The sequence below is a fragment of the Trachurus japonicus genome, chromosome 10, assembly GCF_045865225.1.
Source record: "Trachurus japonicus isolate A0001 chromosome 10, Traja_1.0".
Classification (NCBI taxonomy): domain Eukaryota; kingdom Metazoa; phylum Chordata; class Actinopteri; order Carangiformes; family Carangidae; genus Trachurus; species Trachurus japonicus.
The window spans coordinates 11,853,817-11,873,331 of NC_140916.1; the positions used below are offsets into that span (position 1 = coordinate 11,853,817).

General features: G+C 40.1%; 2 protein-coding genes across 2 annotated transcripts; one reads left to right on the forward strand and one right to left on the reverse strand.

Annotated features, from left to right (window-relative positions):
• Positions 1 to 14,086: 14,086 nt before the first annotated feature.
• Positions 14,087 to 15,658, forward strand: LOC146979441 (granzyme B-like). Its single transcript, XM_085789282.1, has 5 exons — positions 14,087 to 14,216; positions 14,348 to 14,495; positions 14,650 to 14,788; positions 15,014 to 15,280; positions 15,448 to 15,658. Exons 1-5 carry the CDS (start codon positions 14,165 to 14,167, stop codon positions 15,595 to 15,597), a joined length of 756 nt encoding a protein of 251 aa, XP_085645408.1. The 5' UTR covers positions 14,087 to 14,164; the 3' UTR covers positions 15,598 to 15,658.
• Positions 15,659 to 15,677: 19 nt separating this feature from the next.
• On the reverse strand, positions 15,678 to 19,432 carry rabl3 (RAB, member of RAS oncogene family-like 3). Its single transcript, XM_085789286.1, has 8 exons — positions 19,337 to 19,432; positions 18,438 to 18,529; positions 18,014 to 18,143; positions 17,808 to 17,922; positions 17,551 to 17,701; positions 16,501 to 16,572; positions 16,090 to 16,128; positions 15,678 to 15,959 (listed from the first exon to the last, which is right to left on the reverse strand). The coding sequence occupies exons 1-8, from the start codon at positions 19,380 to 19,382 to the stop codon at positions 15,903 to 15,905; spliced, it is 702 nt and encodes a 233-aa protein (XP_085645412.1). The 5' UTR covers positions 19,383 to 19,432; the 3' UTR covers positions 15,678 to 15,902.
• Positions 19,433 to 19,515: the final 83 nt, after the last annotated feature.

A 19,515-nucleotide genomic window follows, 5' to 3' on the forward strand; every position in this document is an offset into this window, starting at 1 on the left:
TACAGTCTCACACACACACACACACACACACACACACACACACACACACACACACACACACACACACACACACACACACACACACACACACACACACAGGTAACCTAATGTGGTTACAGCTCCTCCATATCAGTGCTTATAGAAAGATGATCATGTGTCTGTCTGATCAGCTCTGTCTTGACCTTAAGATCGTGGGTTTGATTCCCATGTTGACAGAGATGGCACAACCCGCAGTAGCTCCCGTGGCCCATTCAAAATTTCCCGAGAGGAAATTTTCTAGTTTTAATATGCTCCACAGATCTATCACCAGATTTTTTACAGTGTGGACTCTGCAAAGGACCATGGAACTCTCCTTGCAAACATGAATAAGTTAAGGTACTTATTATAGAGTACAACATGTGTAGATATGGAGATATAATGCCTTTAGATTAATGCCATATGCTCTGTTATGTTTGTGTATGTATGATCTGTTCTTAAAACCATGTGTTTATACATGCTTCCCAAGGACTGTTCTTCTACTGATGATCTTCGCCAAACATGAATTTGTCTTGGATATATGAACTGTGTGCATGTTTATGACATAAGCAACAGCCACCATGAATTGGGCTGGTTTCCGCCAAAATGGTAATGTGTTTATTATTGTCCGTCTTTCTACTCATCTATCTACCTGTCTGTCTGCCTCTCTTTATGTTTATCTATGTATTTATGTATCTGTCAATCCATCCATCAAACCATTACCATGTATGTCTTATTTTCTCTGAGCTTTATTTCTCTCTGTCCTGACATATGTTACCTTTGTCTGTGTGTGTATGTCAACTTTTTACTCTGTCTCCCTTTTTTAGCTCTGTATCCTTGCCTGCATTTTTTTGGTCTGCTTTCATTAACAAGTGTCTTGTTCTCTCCCTCTTCTAATTCCTCTTAAATATTGTTTACTTTACTACATGTAAAATGTTTTTTATCTGCAGTCCCTGCTTGGAGACTGCCTAACAGTTATGTATGAAATAACAGGCGATGAGGTGTACTGGTAGAAGGAATTAATGAGCGAGGCGGAAGTGTTACTTCACGTCGGTGCTAGCTGGAGTGAAGTTTGCTTCTGCCAAGTTCATTAATTCTGTATAACGGCACACCTCAAAGGCTGTTATTCCGCTTATCACACGGTTGCAACTAATGTGGAGGCTGCAAAGAATGAACGTCAGTTTAAAACATAGTCTACAAAAGGGCGTAGCTAATGTATATACAAGCCTGATCAGTTGCTCTACTACTTTCTTTTCAACAGTGGTTATCGCTACAAACAGTTGAGTCCACTGTAGCTGTCAAGTTCAACTGGCGTTTTACTATAGTTGGTATGGCTGCCATTCAAACGAGCATTGTTGAGGTGATTAAACTTTTTAACCAGATCTACTTCATACAGTAGTTGTGCTTTAGGAAGACTTAACACACAACCTGCTAGCCAATCAGTATTTAGTACTCCATTTCACCGTGTGATAATCAGAAATACATATTATGTGTATTCCTTCATCATCACAACAAAACAGAAGTTATTTTTTTCTATATTGACATGCCTATCCAATAACTGAGACTTTGACTTCAAGGTGCAGCAATGCAAAGCAAGGCCCGCACGCTGCATACAATGCCTACAAACAGTTTGTCCAGGTTGACACTACAGCCCTTTTCCTGGCAGCAGCGATGGAACACTTCAACCTGGATGATGTATCAGGTATTTAGCCCAAATAATTATCTGAATCAGTGCATTTACATGTAGCCAATAAACTGATATGAATCAGTTTATTTATTTACCAAATTGTTTGTCAATAAATTTTTAGACCTGTTTACACGCAGGTAAACAAATGTCACGTTTAGAGCATAGGCATGTTAAGCAAGCCAAATATGTCAATTTTCGGTTCATTCAAATCACAGAAAGATTATTACAAGATACCACACAGATTCAAGAAATTTTATTGGCTGCATGAAAATGCAAGATATAAAACAAGGTAAAAAGCATATACCATGGCCTAACATAATTTTCCTTATACTTTTTTAGCCAAACCAGAGGGTTTTGTTCCAGACCACATCCTCCAAGGCTCTGATGAACAAAAGAGGGCCTGGCTCCATGACAGTGTGGCAGAGGTCGTCAATAAGTTTGTCATGTTTGCAGACATGTCTGAACTCTCAGCTGGCATTTCAGAAGAAGCAAGAACACATCAAAAAGAAAAACTCCCGTGTCGTGAACCAGGGTGCTCAAAAGCATTCATATACTCCAAGGCAAGAGTCAACCATGAGAATAAAGTCCATGGTCTTGTGGTGGCACCAGCTCCAGCAGCTGAGCCTGTGCCCTCCAGTATGGACGACCACAAGAAATTGCACACAGAGGCCAGGCTTAGCTTTGGGTTTCTTCTTGCAAACTTTTTGGATGCTGTGAAAGAAGGGGATGGGGAGCGTCTTATGAGGCTGTATAAGGTGGCGTTGCTCATCTATAAGGCTTATGGACATACTCAGTATGCATACAGTACCTTCCTCCTCACTGTGCAACTTAACGCAACCTTATCACCTCGGCTTGCACACAACTTGAAATGGAACAGATTCTGGAATGGAACGGGTGGTAAAGGAAGAAACAGTCCTCTGGATCTGCACCTAGAGCACTTGAACAATTTCCTATAGGCCTTCCTGAAAAACAAGGGCCCAAACTTGACAGAAGAATCTGCTGACAGGGTCGGCAGATCTGTTGGTGTGTTGAAGGCGATGATGGACACAACGGACAAAGAGCTGCAGGTGACACGCACAAGTGGCACCCATCATCACGCCAACTTGAGGGAAGATGTTTTCGTGTTGCTTAGAGTATTTAGGGAGACAGAGGTTTTCAAAAGCCAACCAGGGAGACACTTTTTGGCTTTCCCCAACTTTGAGCGCAACATTTTTTCCCGTTTGAAATATAAGGACCTGTGGCAGTGGATGCGTTCCAAACTGAAAGAGTTGAGAGCTATACCCATTTAAAGAAATAGACATGCAAAGCATGTAGGGACCCAGGTTTTGATAAGACAAGGCATGAAACATGTATGGCAATTATTGCATTGTGGGAGTGTCTCAAGCACTCATGTAAAGAGAGCTATTCTCAGATGTAACAATCTTCATTGTCAATGTTTAATAATTTATGTCATTACACTTTGCATTATAGTAATTGAGTAAACAATGTAAATTGTTGAAACTTTCTTTGATAGTGTGTTATCATAGATGAATAATATAACTTATTATTGTTGCAAGTCATGTGTCTGGTGTTGTCTGTAAAATAAGGTTTTGGAAACAGGGGATCACAACATATTTTTTTTATTTTGGCTCGGTTATATACATATATACAGTTGTACATCAAAGAAGCAAACATTTAACAATATGTACTGCAAATACATTCCTCCATGATAATGTGGATAATTTCCTTACTCACATATCTGACTCAGAGCTACTAACGCGGCTTCTCAGTGCATCATCTGCATCAGAACAGTCATCAGCATCATCGAAATAGGTACCATAGTACAGATCTGGCTCATCCAAGCTCTCGCTCAAAACAGATTGCACATCAACATCAACATCACCAAAAACCTCAATAATGATATTCAAAATTTCTTTCGCATGGTCAAGCTTGAAGACAGGGAGGTTAACAATAACATATTGCAAATCAAATATGTATTGGCAATGGTTCAAGACTGAAACAACCAGTTCTTGACTAAATCCTGTGCATGCCTCTTGTGAAGTGTACAGATGAGTGGAGGAGTTTATCAAACTAGTCCTGTAGTCATTAAGCAAATCTGCAATCAAAGATTTGTCTTTTTCGCTCACCTGTCTAGACCTCAAGCTCACAGTCTTGCTTTGTGTTGCCTCGTAATTTGGAATGGGCTCTGCACATGTTCCAGGGGAACAGGAACACATACTGTGGCAGAATGTGCAACACTGGTGGCCTGGCTGGACGCTAATGGGCTCCTCTTCAAAATGAGCATAAAGGCATTTTCTGATACACTGATCTTTAGCAAAAGAAACCAGCTCTCTAACCTCTTTCTCAATGTTCAAGTACATTTTAGTGTTGTACAAAATGGCATGTGCTGGTTGACCACGTCTGCCAGCACGACCCACTTGTTGGACAAGTGTTTCTAAATCACTTGGTAACCCATACATGACAATGTGAGAGACATTTTGGAAATTTAAGCCCATGCCCAAAGCTGTTGTGGCCACAACAACTCGACAACTGCCTTCCCCTCTCAGTGACCTCAATATTCTTTCTTTGTTCTGTGGAAGAGTCTTGCTGTGGAATATTCCAATGAGGAGTTTGTCATAGTTACGCTCAGGGTCGCAGTTTACCCAAGCATGTTGTTGTAGTTCTGCCTTTAGGTAAGCATATACCTTCCCCACCATCTTCATCGTTTGGCAGTAGATCAGAACTGGCTCCATCATTTCACCTTTGATTTTTATGTCATTGATTAACCAGTCAAAACAGTCCATGGTGTTGTGTGAGGTCTGACACAGTCCAAGTCGGATGTTAGTCTTGTTGGGGCTTGCAGTGACGTGAACAGCCTTGTCCATAAGCAGGATCCTGGAGATTCGTCCACGAGATCTGATGTCTGCTGAAGCAGTCAGCGCCAATAAGGGGGTTCCTGAAAATAGCATCAATAAAAACTGTCACTGTAATGGCCATATGCAACATCTTGATTAATTTGCTGATCAATGCTTAGATCCATGTGTGTTTTCAATGCTCTTTTGTCTGTTGTAGGTATTGGCACCGACCCCCTAGGGTTTGAATTGAGGGGTCTAGATGATACGATTGCATTTCAAAGACTAGTATGTTGGTGTGAAAGTACTCTGGGGAGAGTAGGGTGTGGCGACATCTCAAGTGATTGGAACAATGAATTAACATTTTACATTTCAAAGAATAGCATGTAGGTGTGAAAGTATCTGTGGGGGAGAGTAGGGTGTGGAGGCATCTCAGGTGATTGGATTAAAACAAAGGAATGTTCAAATTTACCACTACATCAACAAAACAGCCTAAAATTGATTCTCCTCACACAAAATGCTGTTTCTATACGAAATGTTATTTTAAATAAATAAGTAATAGATTGGAAAAATCAAGGAATGCATACGCTTCTCAACTCACCCTCTTTGACGATGGATCGCAGCTCTCCCAACTTCGAAAAACTCTCTCTGAATGGTGAATATCCTTTGGTAGCTTCGCCCCTGCGTGAACGAAACGGGAAGGAACATAAGTGTCACATAATGATAACTTGCTAAACAGTATGGCCATCACTACCTTCATTAAAATGTGTTGCTAAATTTCAACATTATAGGCAAATGTTAGTGCTTCATCTGAACCGAGACAGCATTTCCTATAACCCCTATGACAAAGTGATTGGGACATAAATGGCATTCAGAAGCATAAACGTCTATATTGTAATGTCACGTTGTTTTAAGTTAACATGGTAACGTTAACTTTACAACTAACTGTCATCAGAAAACAATTAGTGAACAAAAGTGAATCAACCAACATCGGTAACATGGCATCATTTGTTATAGGCTAATTTTCATACCAATTACATGAGTGAAATTAAAATACAATTCAAGCAAATAGTTGTGACTTTAACGTGTGCGAACTCACCATTTATACGTTACGTGCACCCCATCCACGACGATACCAATGATGTTGTCCTGGTACACGTTGGATGATAGCATTCCTCGCCATTTGGTATTGAGTATCCAAGACTCAGGACTCCCGAAAACGATGCTGAATTTTCCGTTTATTATGTCCTGGTCATCACTAACGCCAAGCTGGCCTGCTGTTACACCCAGTATCCCTGCCTCCTTCATCTGGTCTTCTATCAGGGCAAGCAGGGGGGACACAACGATGACAATAGGGTTAGCATTAGCGTTTGGCTTGCATAATTTCTTCGCCACTAACGGGGCCAGCTGGTAAATTAAACTTTTCCCAAACCCGGTAGGAAGAAATCCAAAAACGTCTTTGCCCTCCAAAAAATTCGTCAAACATGCTTCTTGTTCTGGCTTTAAGTCTTCAATATCCGGAATAGTTTCAAGCACAGAGCGTATAGCTTCGCCGACATCCATCTCGTCAACTGTTTACCGCAGCTTGGGAAGAACTACACCGGTATTGAAGTTTGGGCGCTTCAGTTCAACGTCATTGCCCGTCATCGCCCGTCATCGCCCGTCATCGCCACATCTGCTCGCTGATTGGTCCGGCCGCTCTGGCGGCCGGAGCAAACCGAAACGCATTGCTAGTGTCCTGACTACATTGTTGAGGCAAATGAAATTTGCCGGAACCAGTAGGCGGCGCTAGCCTGGCTAGAGAGAGAGCACCCAGGCTGCATTTAAAAAATATTTTTAAATTATTCTCTGAGTCTCTGTGCATTTTTGACGGCATTGTGAGACAGAAGACAAGCTTGGCTACAAACTGTATCCAAAATCATGAGTGTAGAGTGTCATTTGTAGCTTTGCTGGCAGTTTCAGAAGAAAAGTTCCAGTCGCTTTTTTGGATCTCCTGCACTCTGACCCAACCCCATACACACTCATTGAAAAGTGTGAAATTTGTCAGAAATCCTCATGTGCTTTTAAAGGATTTATCTCAAAAACGGTACAAGCTATGAAAAAGTTGTAAATACAGGATGAATACATTAGAAGTTTGTCTACAGCTCAGAATTTGAATGAAGTCTCTAGCTGAAAGTATGTGGACGCTTTAAAGGCTGAAAGAAGTAAGAAGATTTGAAGAGTTTCAAGACTGTTCCAATGCATTCTCTATGGGGAAAAAAAAATCAGAAATAGTTGAATATTGCAAAAAGTATGAATAGTTGAAAAGAGAAAAGACATAGCACACCTGTCCCGAAAAGGCTGAACATTTTGATATTTGAATTGTTGAAATAGCACAAAGTATGAAGGACTAGTTAAATGCCGAAGAAAGGCAGAAAATGGCCGAACCGAATAACAATAGTGTGAATGCTTCCAGCATTCACACTAACTAGAAAAAACATTTCCAAGAATGGAAATGGTGTGAATGCTGAAAGCAATGCTGAATGAGCTGAAGAAATTGTTGAAACAATGCTGAATGAGCTGAAGAAAGAAAGAAAGAAAGAAAGAAAGAAAGAAAGAAAGAAAGAAGAAGAAAAGGACAGAAGGAAAGAAAGAAAATGGGAAGGGTAGATGGAGAAAGAAAGAAAGAAAGAAAGAAAGAAAGAAAGAAAGAAAGAAAGAAAGAAAGAAAGAAAGAAAGAAAGAAAGAACAAAAGGACAGAAAGAAAGAAGACACAGAGAGAAGGGTAGATAAAGAAAGAAAAAGGTAAGAAAAACAGAATAATAGAAGATAAAGACAATAGAGAATGAATGAAAGAGACAGAGGGGTAGTAAGAAAGAAGGAAAGAAATTGGGGTGGATAAATGAAAGAGAGAGATATACAGAGAGCGGTAGAAAGAAAGAAAGAAAGAAAGAAAGAAAGGCAAGGCAAGGCAATTTTATTTGTATAGCCCGTTTTTACAAACAGTTTGTCTCAAAGGGCTTTACATGGCATCACAACAACATCCTCTGTCCTTAGACCCTTGCATCGACTGAGGAAAAACTCCATGGAAAACCCTTTTAACAGGGAAAAATCGGAGAAACCTCAGGGTGAGCAACAGAGGAGGGATCCCTCACCCAGGACGGACAGACGTGCAATAGATGTTGTTACAGACAAGAAAACAGAAAGAAAGAAAGAAAGAAAGAAAGAAAGAAAGGGGGTAGAAACAAAGAAAGAGAAAAGGAGTAGAAAGAAAGACAGAACAAAAGAAAGAAACAAAGAAGTAAAAAGAAATGGGGTAAAAGAAAGAAAGAAAGAAAGAAAGAAGAAAAAGAGAGAGGGGGATGATAGATAGAAAGAGGTAGATGGATGGATGGATGGATGGATAGAGAAGGAAAGATAGAAAGAAGTTATGTAAAATACAAATGAAGGAGTAAAAGAAAGAAAGAAAAAGAGAGAAAAAAGAGACAAAGGGTTTGAAAATAGATAGATAGATAGATAGATAGATAGATAGATAGATAGATAGATAGATAGATAGATAGATAGATAGATAGATAGATAGATAGATAGATAGATAGATAGATAGATAGATAGATAGATAGATAGATAGATAGGACACATGTTAAAAGCTGCGTCCTATGTCCTGGCTACACCTGTAATTGTACTACTATTAATAGAGTTGGAAAGACTAAACGTCTGAACTTAAATTCATGAGAAAAATATAAATTGTTGGAGATGTTTACATCAAAAGTATAAAATCATTGAGAGGCTGATGAATGTGAGCTGAAAACCTGTGTGTGTGTGTCTGGGTGTGTGAGTCTGACAGTCTCTCTGTCTGCATGTACATGTGCAGAAAGTAAAACTGTTGATTAGCGCCACAGAACTCCTCTCTCCCTAATGATCTGATTGATTACACCTGTGTGGCAGCCTGCCCTCAGAAGTTACCATGGTGACTTTTAACTGCTTACATTTTACTGTGTGGAACAGTGTTGTGTTTGTGTGTTTGTGTGTTTGTGTGTTTGTCTGTTTGTGTATGTGTGCATGTGTGACTGTGTGTGAGTGTCTGTGTGTGTCTGTCTGTGTGAGTGTGATGCCTGTGTTTGTGCGTGGACATCCTCTGTCAGTCTGGTTTATCATGTGTGTGTGTAGGGCTGTGTTTAAAAACATCTTAACGAGCGGCCAGGCTGCACCTGCACTGTTCTATTTATAGACTTTGATAACGAGCTGGCCGCTACAGCTGGACCAACTGCACACAGAGCAGAGCAGAGAGATTTGAGCTCTGTGCAGCTTCCGAAAACAGCCCATAAAAAGAGAACCGTACCTCTTATCAGAATGTGGCCATGACTACTGGGGCAAGGAGACCTTCCTGAGCACATTGATGTGCATTAAATGTTTGTAGGGCAAAAACTTTTCTCAGGGTCGCAAGGTAGAAAACGGGGGCATTTCTGCTTTTCTAAAAAAATCAGCTCCTACTTTTATATTGAAGTGGATGAGCCACTGGAGCGGGTCTAGCTGCACAATTAGGCTCACTGAGACAATTCTGTAAGTCTGTCTGCTGTTTTGAGCACATCAAATGAGACACGACAAGTGTGGCTACAAACCGGTGAGGAAATCATGTGTCTAGAGTTTAATTTGTGGCCGTGCTGGCAATTTATCCAGAAAAAATCCTGAATGTTTTTTCGATCCCTCTCACTCTAACGATGATGTCACTCACTCTGACCCAACCCCATACACACTCATTGAAAAGTGTGAAATTTGTCAGAAATCCTCATGTGCTTTTAAAGGATTTATCTCAAAAACGGTACAAGCTATGAAAAAGTTGTACATACAGGATGAATACATTAGAAGTTTGTCTACAGCTCAGAATTTGAATCAAGTCTCTAGCTGAAAGTATGTGGACGCTTTAAAGGCTGAAAGAAGTAAGAAGATTTGAAGAGTTTCAAGACTGTTCCAATGCATTCTCTATGGGGGAAAAAAAAATCAGAAATAGTTGAATATTGCAAAAAGTATGAATAGTTGAAAAGAGAAAAGACATAGCACACCTGTCCCGAAAAGGCTGAACATTTTGATGTGAGAATTGTTGAAATAGCACAAAGCTTCGCCCGGGCACTGGTCCCTGCAGCTATTTCATAGCTGTTGGGACCAGTGCCCGGTGCGATTGCCCGTGGCCCTAATTATTTAATTATTTAAATCAGGAAATTTGATGTCTACTTTTTTTTTTTTTTTCAAATCCCTTGTGAACACACCTTCAGTCACGAGAAATAACTTTTTTTGTGCTTGAAATAGGTGTACCAAAGTATAGCTTCACAAAAGCAGTGCAATATATGAATAAAGCAATAGATAAGTGTAGAAAACAAGAGTCTAAAATGAAATTTTGAAAAATCGCTTTTTGAGCATAGCCTACATGTTGCATTCATTCTATTTTCACCAAATGTCTCAAATGTGAGATAAAAGAGGCTGAATTTAAGATTAGGCTAAGCTTCATGAGATGTGTGTAGGCCTATATGAGAAATGAGCATTTTTTTCTCCAAACAAAATATTTACTAAATACAGGATACAGTTTAAATGACTTGAATTGAACCCTGGTTGGTACCTTTCTGATCATGTGGTTGTTTAGGGGCACAATCCTAAGGAAAAGGGCAATGAAGAGATTAAATCTATCATCTCATTTGTGCCTTTTCCAGCGGATTTTTCAACTACTGTAGTAAATCTTGTCTATATTCAGTTTGTGGGTAAAATATTATTTACTTTCTCAACTTCTTTTTTTTCTTTTTTCTTTTTTTCTGCATTGTCTGAGTGGATTACCACCACAAGGGTGGAAACCATATCCAGAGCTTCATGCATTTTTTTTTTTTTAATATACTTTAGTGACTGCCACCTGCCCTCCCTGGGACGTAGCTTCCGATAGTTACACTTCTGTACAGTAGGTCAGGGAGGGGTGTGCTACACCGTAGTGAAATGAAAAGGGGGAGGTGAAGGACTGTGAGAAAAAAGAAGAAGTGAGGAGTGGGGGACGATAGATGTTGAGCTATACAGTAGATATAGTGCATGAAAGAAGGTGCAGGGAGGATGTGCCTGTGTGCTTGTGGACACTGTTGACAGCCCATCAGGGGCCTGGGGCCAGTGTGGTATCCATCAGGGCAGCAGGGGCGCCCCGAACCCCCAGCCAGCGGCCCATGGAAGGGGGCCAAATGGGATCCCATGCCCGGACCGGCAATGCACGGCACCGCCACAGAGCCAGGGCCAACCCCAGGTGCGCCGGACAGGGAGGCCTAACCGCCACCCTCCAAACCCCCAACCGCAGTCTTTACCGCTGGGGTTCCAGATTTTGACCTTCCCAGCCTTCTGTGTGGGTTGTGTAGTGCATTAAAATAGGTGGACTTGGATAGTGGACGAGAGACTTCCCGGACACCACTGATCCATGCTCAACCTGTAGGTGTGTGTAGTGCTTTAAAAATTAAGGGACAGATGGGGAATAGGTGGGGTGTAGGATGGGAGGCCCTGGCACACTACTGCCCCACGGCCTACTCCATCGTGGGTCCCCTTAATCCACAACAATTCTGCCCCTTAGAGAGTGAATGTTTTGTGTAAAATATAAGTGAAAGATGTGTGGAAGTTTTAAGGAAGGTTTAACTTTAAATGGGCTGGTGTGGGTCTGATTCACGGGTTGGAGGTGTGAGACTGTGGTGTCATCCGGACCCCACTGGCAAGAGCGGACGAGGGAGGGGGTGGGGCGGGCACAGCCAGCCCACGGCACCAGAGGTCGGCACCGCACACTGGATGAACCAGCAGGCCGGCCACAGGACCAGGGACCAGACAGGGATCCCAACACCTCCGGGGACACCGGCTGAGCGGTCCGGACGAACCCACAGCCGAGGGTGACCCCTACTTTCTCAACTTCTAAAAGTTTGATTTAAGGGGGCAGGACGGTTGTTTAAGGGGGCTTTGCCCCCTCTTGCCCCAGCGTAGAGCCGGCCTCGATAGTAAGTGAACCCTTGGATTGAATAACAGGTGGAATTTCCCTTGTGTACAATAACAGACTCAGATAAGTTCTTTCAGTAGCTGCTAATCAGACTTGCACAATGTTCCGGAGGAACTTTGAACCATTCTTCATACAACCACCTGGATTTCTGGAATGAGCTGCTCTCTGAGGTCATTCCTTAGCATTTGTACTTGATTAAGTGCGTGTGCAGTGCCCTTTTTACTATACATAGAGCTGCATGTTCTTCCCAAATGATTTAACTTTACATACAATTTTATTTTTGCCACATTGATCAAGGAGAGTAGCCACAGAATGCAAAGACCTGCAGCCACACTGGCCCTTTGTAGAATGAGTTTCCCATCCCTGCTCTAGAGGTTGGCTGGGAGGCCGGGCTGACAGGCATAAAGACAGAGTGCTGGCTGGCAGGCTGCATAGAAGGGCATGAAGAGTCTAGAGGCCAGCCAGGAGGCCAGGCAGAAGTGCATGGAGACCTTGAAGGCCAACCTGGAGGCAGCACTGGAGGAGAACGCTGCAAGCAGTAACAGGAGGAAGGACCACCTACCAGAGATCAGAGACTGTGGAGGTCCGACATCGGGGCTGGACTACGCCGAGACAGGAATGGCGTCTGCGGGAAACTAGGTCACAGGGAGCTGAGGCCCAGCCAGGTTAGGGACTGAAGAAGATTTAAATTTAGATTTTTAGATTTAGATGTATTTTGCACAGTTAAAAATACACACAAGTAAAAGGAACAATTTCATAATATACAGTGCTGGAAGAGGCGAAATCTCAGAGAACTTATTAGATGCCTCACCTATAGTTAACAAAAAATATAATACAAAATGAACAGTCAGAAATATATAAATAATAATAAAAGAAAAATGATCATAAGGAAATTACATAAAAATATAAACGATCAAAATACATTAATAATAATAAAATAAATGAAAGAATAAAACAAATAAACAAGCAAAATAAACAGTTTTAAGGAGATAGCACAAAAAAGTAAATGTGTGTCTTGTCAGTACATCTATGGTTTATGCCAGAGCAGTTACAAATTAACAAATTAAATGATGTTTCAGACATCCTTTGTAGTCTTTTACAGATGAACTTAGGCCAAATAGGAATGTGTGTTCGGTGTTCCATAATTTGAAGAAGTAAGGGACCGACAGGTGGCTGTGGCCCAGCCAGAGAGAGTCAAGACTGCAGCTGAGCTGGATATGGGACTGGGGACTGCAGGTTTGCCTGCTGAGTGTTGGTGGACTGAATCCTGGTGAGTTGGGAACCTACGTTCCTGACCAAGTCCTTGTACTCAGCAGGCAAAACCCCAAGCAGCCAAGCTGTCTCCATGATCCTATCATAAACAAGGCAGTGGGCAGATTCTCTATGGCCCTGGCCAGACTTCTCTCTGCACTGAGCAGCCAGGACATACTTCAGTTCATTAAGATCTTGAGAGAGGAGTAGATCATGTCCATTATTGGTTGGTTCATTCTGTCAGGGATTTGAAGGAAGTTGACCCAAATTCAGACTCAGACGAAGACAGGTATGGTGGAGTGATGACAAATAGGATTTATTAAACACTTACGGAGAACACAAACAACACAGTCAGGAAATCAAAGGCAACACCGGGCAGGAACACATTGGAATGAATGCAGATGAACCAGCAAAGTGCAATGGGAAAAACATGGAGGTAGAAATACTTGAGGGAATGCGACAATCAAACACAGGTGAATCACAGGAGGGAGAGCAGAGGAAAACAAAACATGGGGACAACATACAGACCAAGAACTGAATTTACAGTAAATTTATTTTGGAAGGTTTTAAAGAAAAAAAACAAAAAACATCTGACATGAAGAATTAATAATTGACTTCTAATCTGTCCTATTGTCTCTGAAAAAAACTTAGCCTCACAAACACCTCCAGCAGACGAGTCTTTATCGGGGTGAGTAGAGTGCTTAATATAATCAGTAGCTTGGATTCAAAAACTGTAGCCTACTTGATTCCCAATAGTTAAACGCCAACACACAAGTCTGTCTTGAAAACAATCAAATTCATTTTGGTCAAGAAAAACACAAAGGGTAGAAATAACAAAATCTATGTGTGTATTCCACTGCATTAAGTGGTGAATGCCTTTGTGGTTAATGTGGCCTTGACACAGTTTCTACATGACTATTTAACTCTGTTTTCATTTACCCTAAACACTTGGTCTCTCGTACTGTAAATGTTTTTTATAACTGATCAACAGTGACAGTAAATGTATCTAAGTATGGACTTTCATACAAAATGGGACGAGAAGTCAGGTCTCAGTCTTCGTATCACAAATCTTATTGATAACTTTTTTTCTTTTTTTTTTAATAAATACTTTTATTCTTTTTACTACTTTTTTTTTGTTCAATGAGACATTGTGTGGTGCCATGAAGTTACACATGCAGATTATTGTATTGATGATCAAACATTGATATATCAGCCAACTCAAGAGTTGAGAGGGCTTGTATGTTTTGTGAAGGGGTCTCACCAATGTTGCAGTTAGCACAGATGATTTTCACACCTGCCCACAAAGTTTCCGTTGTGTGAGTTGGAAGGATGACTACAAAAAAAGGTAGCAGAGTGCACAGCCCACCACACTCCTCAGGTTTTACCTCTGTACAACAACTATGGCGTGTCTGGTCTGCATACTATTAGTTTTTTACTTCTTCTCTCAAACTGGTAAGATAATTCATTTTCTTGATCCGTTTTTGCTGTGGTTATGAATAATTATAAATAATGGATAATAGCAGTTTTTTTACTTTTATTTTTTGAAACACCTGTTTGTAATTTATTTCCTGTTGTCCTGCAAGGGGCTACTGAGAGTGGCATTGTAGGTGGTAAGGTCTCAAAGCCTCACTCCAGACCCTACATGGTATCACTCCAGATTCAGGGACAACACATCTGTGGTGGGATACTTATTCGGGAGGACTTTGTCCTAACTGCGGCACACTGCAAGCAGTAAGTTCATTGACATCATTACATCAGTTCAAAAGTGGTTTAATATTCACAATTTACTTTATGGTGATATGTATAATATTAGATCATCAATGTTTTTAACTAATTTTAGAGTATAACTAAATATGTTTATATCATTTGTTGCTTGGTTTGTCAGCTCTCAGCCTCTGACAGTGGTTTTAGGGGCACATAATTTAAGCAAGAAAGAAGAGAGTCAGCAGTTGATCCAAGTGGGTGACTACTTTCCACATCCAGAATACAGTGGGAAATATGATAATGACATCATGCTACTTAAGGTAAAGTAATTGCAAAGTGCAATTCTTCCTGTCATATGGAGTTGATGCATCTAATTTCACACATTTGCACTGATGCACCTGAAGGTGTTGTGGTGCATTGCTTCACTTGTTTACTTGGTATGCACTGTGATGTCTGGGAGATGTTTCATGAGAAATCTTGCAAAAAGTAATGTAAAATGAAAACAACTGCTGTGATTTCTAGTTCTTCTCTGTTCTCTCTCTCAGTTAAAAAACAATGCCAGACTGAACAAGTATGTGAAGGCCATTGGACTACCTAAGAAAAATGGAAAAATCCCTGCCAATGTTAACTGTGTTGTTGCTGGCTGGGGTCGAACTCAACCTGGAGTCAATGAGCCTGCCTCACCTGTACTCAAGGAAACAACTGAGAAAATTCAATTCAGTGTTGAGTGCAAAAACATATGGCCACAGGTCTTCAATACTAAAAGCATGATATGCACAAAGTTTGACAAAAAGAAGGGAGGAATTTGCCAGGTAATCAAACAGTATTTGAAGCAGACCAGCAAATAACAAATCAACAACTACATATAACGAAATACACCAATAATGCTAAGATTTCATAAATCTTTCTTTTATTCATTAAAAACAAATATCATCTATCACAGACTGCTCAATCAAATCTTTCTGTTTCTTTTTCCTAGGGTGATTCTGGTGGGCCAATCATCTGCAACAGCAAGCCACAGGGTCTTACAGCTTTAACTGTAGATGACTGTAATAATCCCAAGTATCCTCATATCTTTACTAAAATACATTTCTTTCTTCCCTGGATTAAGAAAACCATGCAGGCATAGTGGAATGTTGCATGAGCCAGCTAGCTTCATTTGCTTTTTACAAAATGACTGTGCAAGATTTTGTCTGTATACATTTTTATCTGTATTCTTACGACTATAAATCACATTTAAATTTTGTATCCTTTGTTTGAGTGTTTAAAGATTAAGATGTGACTGACTAGCAGAGAGGAGAAATGGCAGTCAGTGGTGGGACAGATAGGGAGGACAGATGTAGAAAGTACATCAATGAGTGTGATTGTTGTGGTGTAAAAGCCCACGCACATGAAGACCAAACCCAAGACCACGGCTGTAGTATCAATGTCTCGTCAGTCATAGTGCAAACTCTTGAAGTTGAACCGCTTTCGATCTGTGAAACCTGTCATCTGCAGAGAAAGAGAAAGAAACTTGCTTGACTTTAGCTTAAAATTTTTCTTTGTAGTAAATACCTGTAACATGGTGGTTTGTTGATGTCATTTTCATTACAGAAATAAAGCCTGGAGATGTAAAACCTACCTGACTTGGGTCTCTTGTGAAATATCTCTTCTCTATAACCTGTTAAGAGATAATTATGTTTCGAGTTATCTATAGTGAGGCAAAATTCACATAACCAACTAATTAAAAGAGATTGTCACTTGAAGGTACAAACTAGGTGCAACAAAACAATACAGGAAATTGAAAACAACTGTTGAAAAACTGCATGACCTACATGTCAAAGTTAATATTTTGGAATATTACACTCAGTAATATCATCAACAAAAAATATTGCTCACACACTTCCCTCAATAAATTACTATAATTTAATAACATCTGTCTGACAGTTTATGCTCCCCTCACTAAACTCAAAGCAGAGAGGTGTATTTCTTGTAAAGACAATCACTAGGGACAGAAAATAACATGCATATCGTGTTACTCTGGTTTTCTCACCTTGTCAAAGAACCTGCTAAGCTTCACTGCATTTGATGTGCCTGCAGCAAGGTATCTTGGGTTAGTGCAGTCCTGGAAAAATATAACAACACATCAGCCACAGACCACAAACCCTATTCTTTCTCTGATGAAATCTTATAGCTTTATGTATATTTAGAATGTGTAAGTGATGGCAGCCTCCTTAAATTGTTCTGGCAGCATATGTTTTTTTGTTTGCAGAAACATTTTCTGACCATTTTTCAAAATCTTTGATGAAATTTTGCATGCATAGAGTGCCGAAGCGGAAGCAGCCCCATGGGTCCTCAATTCGAAAAAAGTCTCCATACGAATGAATGGGAGTCCAAGTTTTATTTCGTGATCCCATTGAATTGTGCCATGACAAAAAAATATGTCCTCGACCTGTTTAAAACATCACGTTTCATGCCGAGAAATCAGCAGTTTGTTGTAAAACTACTGTAAAATAAAATTCCGAGAAGTCCATAACCAGAAAGACTACAGGTCGCGTAGGTGACATCACACACCAAATGCCGCCCTTTCCCGTGTCAGTTGGTGACGTATTTTTTGTGGGACACCAGATTTGTAGTCCGCAGAGCGTCGTCACACAAAATACATTCTTCTGTTGCCGTTTTACGATAAACTGCTGATTTCTCGGCATGAAACGTGATGTTTTAAACAGGTAGAGGACATATTTTTTTCTCATGGCGCAATTCAAACGGATCACGAAATAAATCTTGGAGTCCCATTCATTCGTATGGAGACTTTTTTCGAATTGAGGACCCATGGGGCTGCTTCCGCTTCGGCACTCTATTGCTGCCGTGGTGTGTTATTTAAAAATTCCACTAGGTGTCGCCAAAGTCAAGGATTTTAAAATTGGTTTTCTATTTTTGTGACCAATTATAACACATTTGACTTTCTTATTTTGTTTACTGTAAGGTAACAACCCCAAGCAGAAGCTTTGTATTACTGCACAAAGGCTGCATCATTCATTAATAATTTCATGATTGGATGGACCTTAAGGTTACAGCTTGTAGTAATGAAAGGTTGACCTACAAGATTGATCTCCTCTGAAATGAAGTCCTCAGACAGGAAGGCTGTCCGGGTGAGGACTTCATTGCGTTTGTTCTCTGGGATCTGGTCAAACTTGGTGCCAATTAGCAGCAAAGGCACAGGATTCTCAGCAAACTGCTCTCTGTCATAGTCACTGCAGAGAGAAAAAAACATCAATGAATTTACCAATAATCAACATTTTCAGTCAACAGCATCTTTATTTTTGTGTAAGTGTGTACCAAAAACACACATCTGCATACCCATTTGAGACAATGACTCCTGTTGGAGAGGAATCCCTGTTCAAAGCTTCTAGTGACCAGCGGTAAAGATTCTGAGAGGATTTCTTATTCGTCAAGTCATGAACCAATATAATGCCTGAAATAAGCAGAAAATTAGAGAATAAACCTGAATAATATAATTATTTGTTTCTTTGGATTTGTTTAAATAATATGATGTTACCAATTACCGTTAACTGAATTGTAGAAAACTGCTCTGGTGCTTTTGACACTGGTGGCACTGCCCACAGATCCTCCTACATCCCAAAGTTCAATGTAGTAGGTTTTCTCCTCTGGGGTTCCTTCCTTATAATCTTGAACCTGCAGTTGAAATGATTATTTCAATCCTTTACTCATTTTATTCCGCAAAAGCATCGCTAAGTTCTGGAATGTTGTGGATTTGGATGTGTTAGATATCACAAAGCCTATATTAGCAGGTCAGCATAGAATGATAATATTACACCATTTTCAAACTTTAACTTTATCCAGAATTGTTGTATAAAGTAGCCTATAGGCGTACATCATTTATCTGAAGTCACTTTAGAGAATCAACAGTATCACTTCACATTTCAGATCAATTGAATATATGAATTAGGAGGCGTTCAGCCTGCTTACCCGTACATCCACGGAGCAACCCACAGTCCATGATGGATTTCCTAAAACCTGATTCTGACACAGAAGGTGGACTAAGGAAGATTTACCCACTCCTGCAAAATATGTAGATGATTAACAACTTTGGCACTAGCACAATTCAATTACTCATAGGGCACACATTTCATTGATGATAAAAAAAAAAATAGTCACATTCAGTCTTGTCAGTATGAAATTACAACTACTGACTGCAAAAACAATCAATATATGTTTCACATGCAAGTGTGTGAATGACCTGGTTTTCTGAATAAAGTATGTTTAATCTTATCTAAATGTAGATCACAAGTGTAGACAAACACTGTGTGCTCAAGATATTTTATAAAATAATAACTTGTAACAATAATCCTTGTTGAAACCTTTAATAAAATATAGTAAGTGAACCCTTGTATTCATAACTGGTTGAAATTATCATGTGCCTTATTTCCATCATACCACATACTAACTATATTCGTCAATATTGAGCTGAGCCAGAGAATTTCTAATCGTAGACTGGCTCTAGCTGAGCTGATTAATGTATCTTACTTCCGCTAACATTGTCTTATTAAATTTCCACTTTAAGTGCTGATTCGTCTTCCACTAAAGCGATGTTCTAGGGTGAGAATTTAACCCTTAAGTAAGCGATGGTCATTGTGAAGAAAGAGAAGAAATCATTGCACCTGAAATGTACAACTTTAGTCATGTTGTGTAAGCTATAGCCTAAGTTACAGGTTTACACTAATACTGAACTAGAGTTTGGTGCCTAAATGAACGATTTAACGGGTTGCAAACCGGGTGAAATTCATACAAACTAAACACATGTTGAAATACTCTAAGCAAATGTCTATACAGATAAAGTTAAAATGCTAAAATGTCAGTTAACTTACCGGAATCCCCTAAAACTAATACCTTTACTCTGTCTAGAGAAGCCATTTTTGTTGACAGCCGCGTCCCGGAAGGAAACTGGTAAACCCCGCCTTCAAGGTCTCATCTGATTGGCTGACCGACAGCAAAGCTATTGGTTGAAACTAAAATCAGTCAACATTACTTTGTTTTGGTTGGCTAT

What these genes read in the sequence shown, in the direction of transcription:
- LOC146979441 (XM_085789282.1), top strand. Translation starts at nt 14,165, where the DNA reads ATGGCGTGTCTGGTCTGCATACTATTAGTTTTTTACTTCTTCTCTCAA. An exon ending in ACTGCGGCACACTGCAAGCA is followed by an intron (nt 14,496 to 14,649) that starts GTAAGTTCATTG and finishes TTGGTTTGTCAG; the next exon opens with CTCTCAGCCTCTGACAGTGG. An exon ending in AGAAGGGAGGAATTTGCCAG is followed by an intron (nt 15,281 to 15,447) that starts GTAATCAAACAG and finishes TCTTTTTCCTAG; the next exon opens with GGTGATTCTGGTGGGCCAAT.
- rabl3 (XM_085789286.1), bottom strand. Translation starts at nt 19,382, where the DNA reads ATGGCTTCTCTAGACAGAGTAAAGGTATTAGTTTTAGGGGATTCCG. An exon ending in TTTCTACAATTCAGTTAACG is followed by an intron (nt 17,923 to 18,013) that starts GTAATTGGTAAC and finishes TGCTTATTTCAG; the next exon opens with GCATTATATTGGTTCATGAC. An exon ending in TCACAAGAGACCCAAGTCAG is followed by an intron (nt 15,960 to 16,089) that starts GTAGGTTTTACA and finishes CTTTCTCTGCAG; the next exon opens with ATGACAGGTTTCACAGATCG.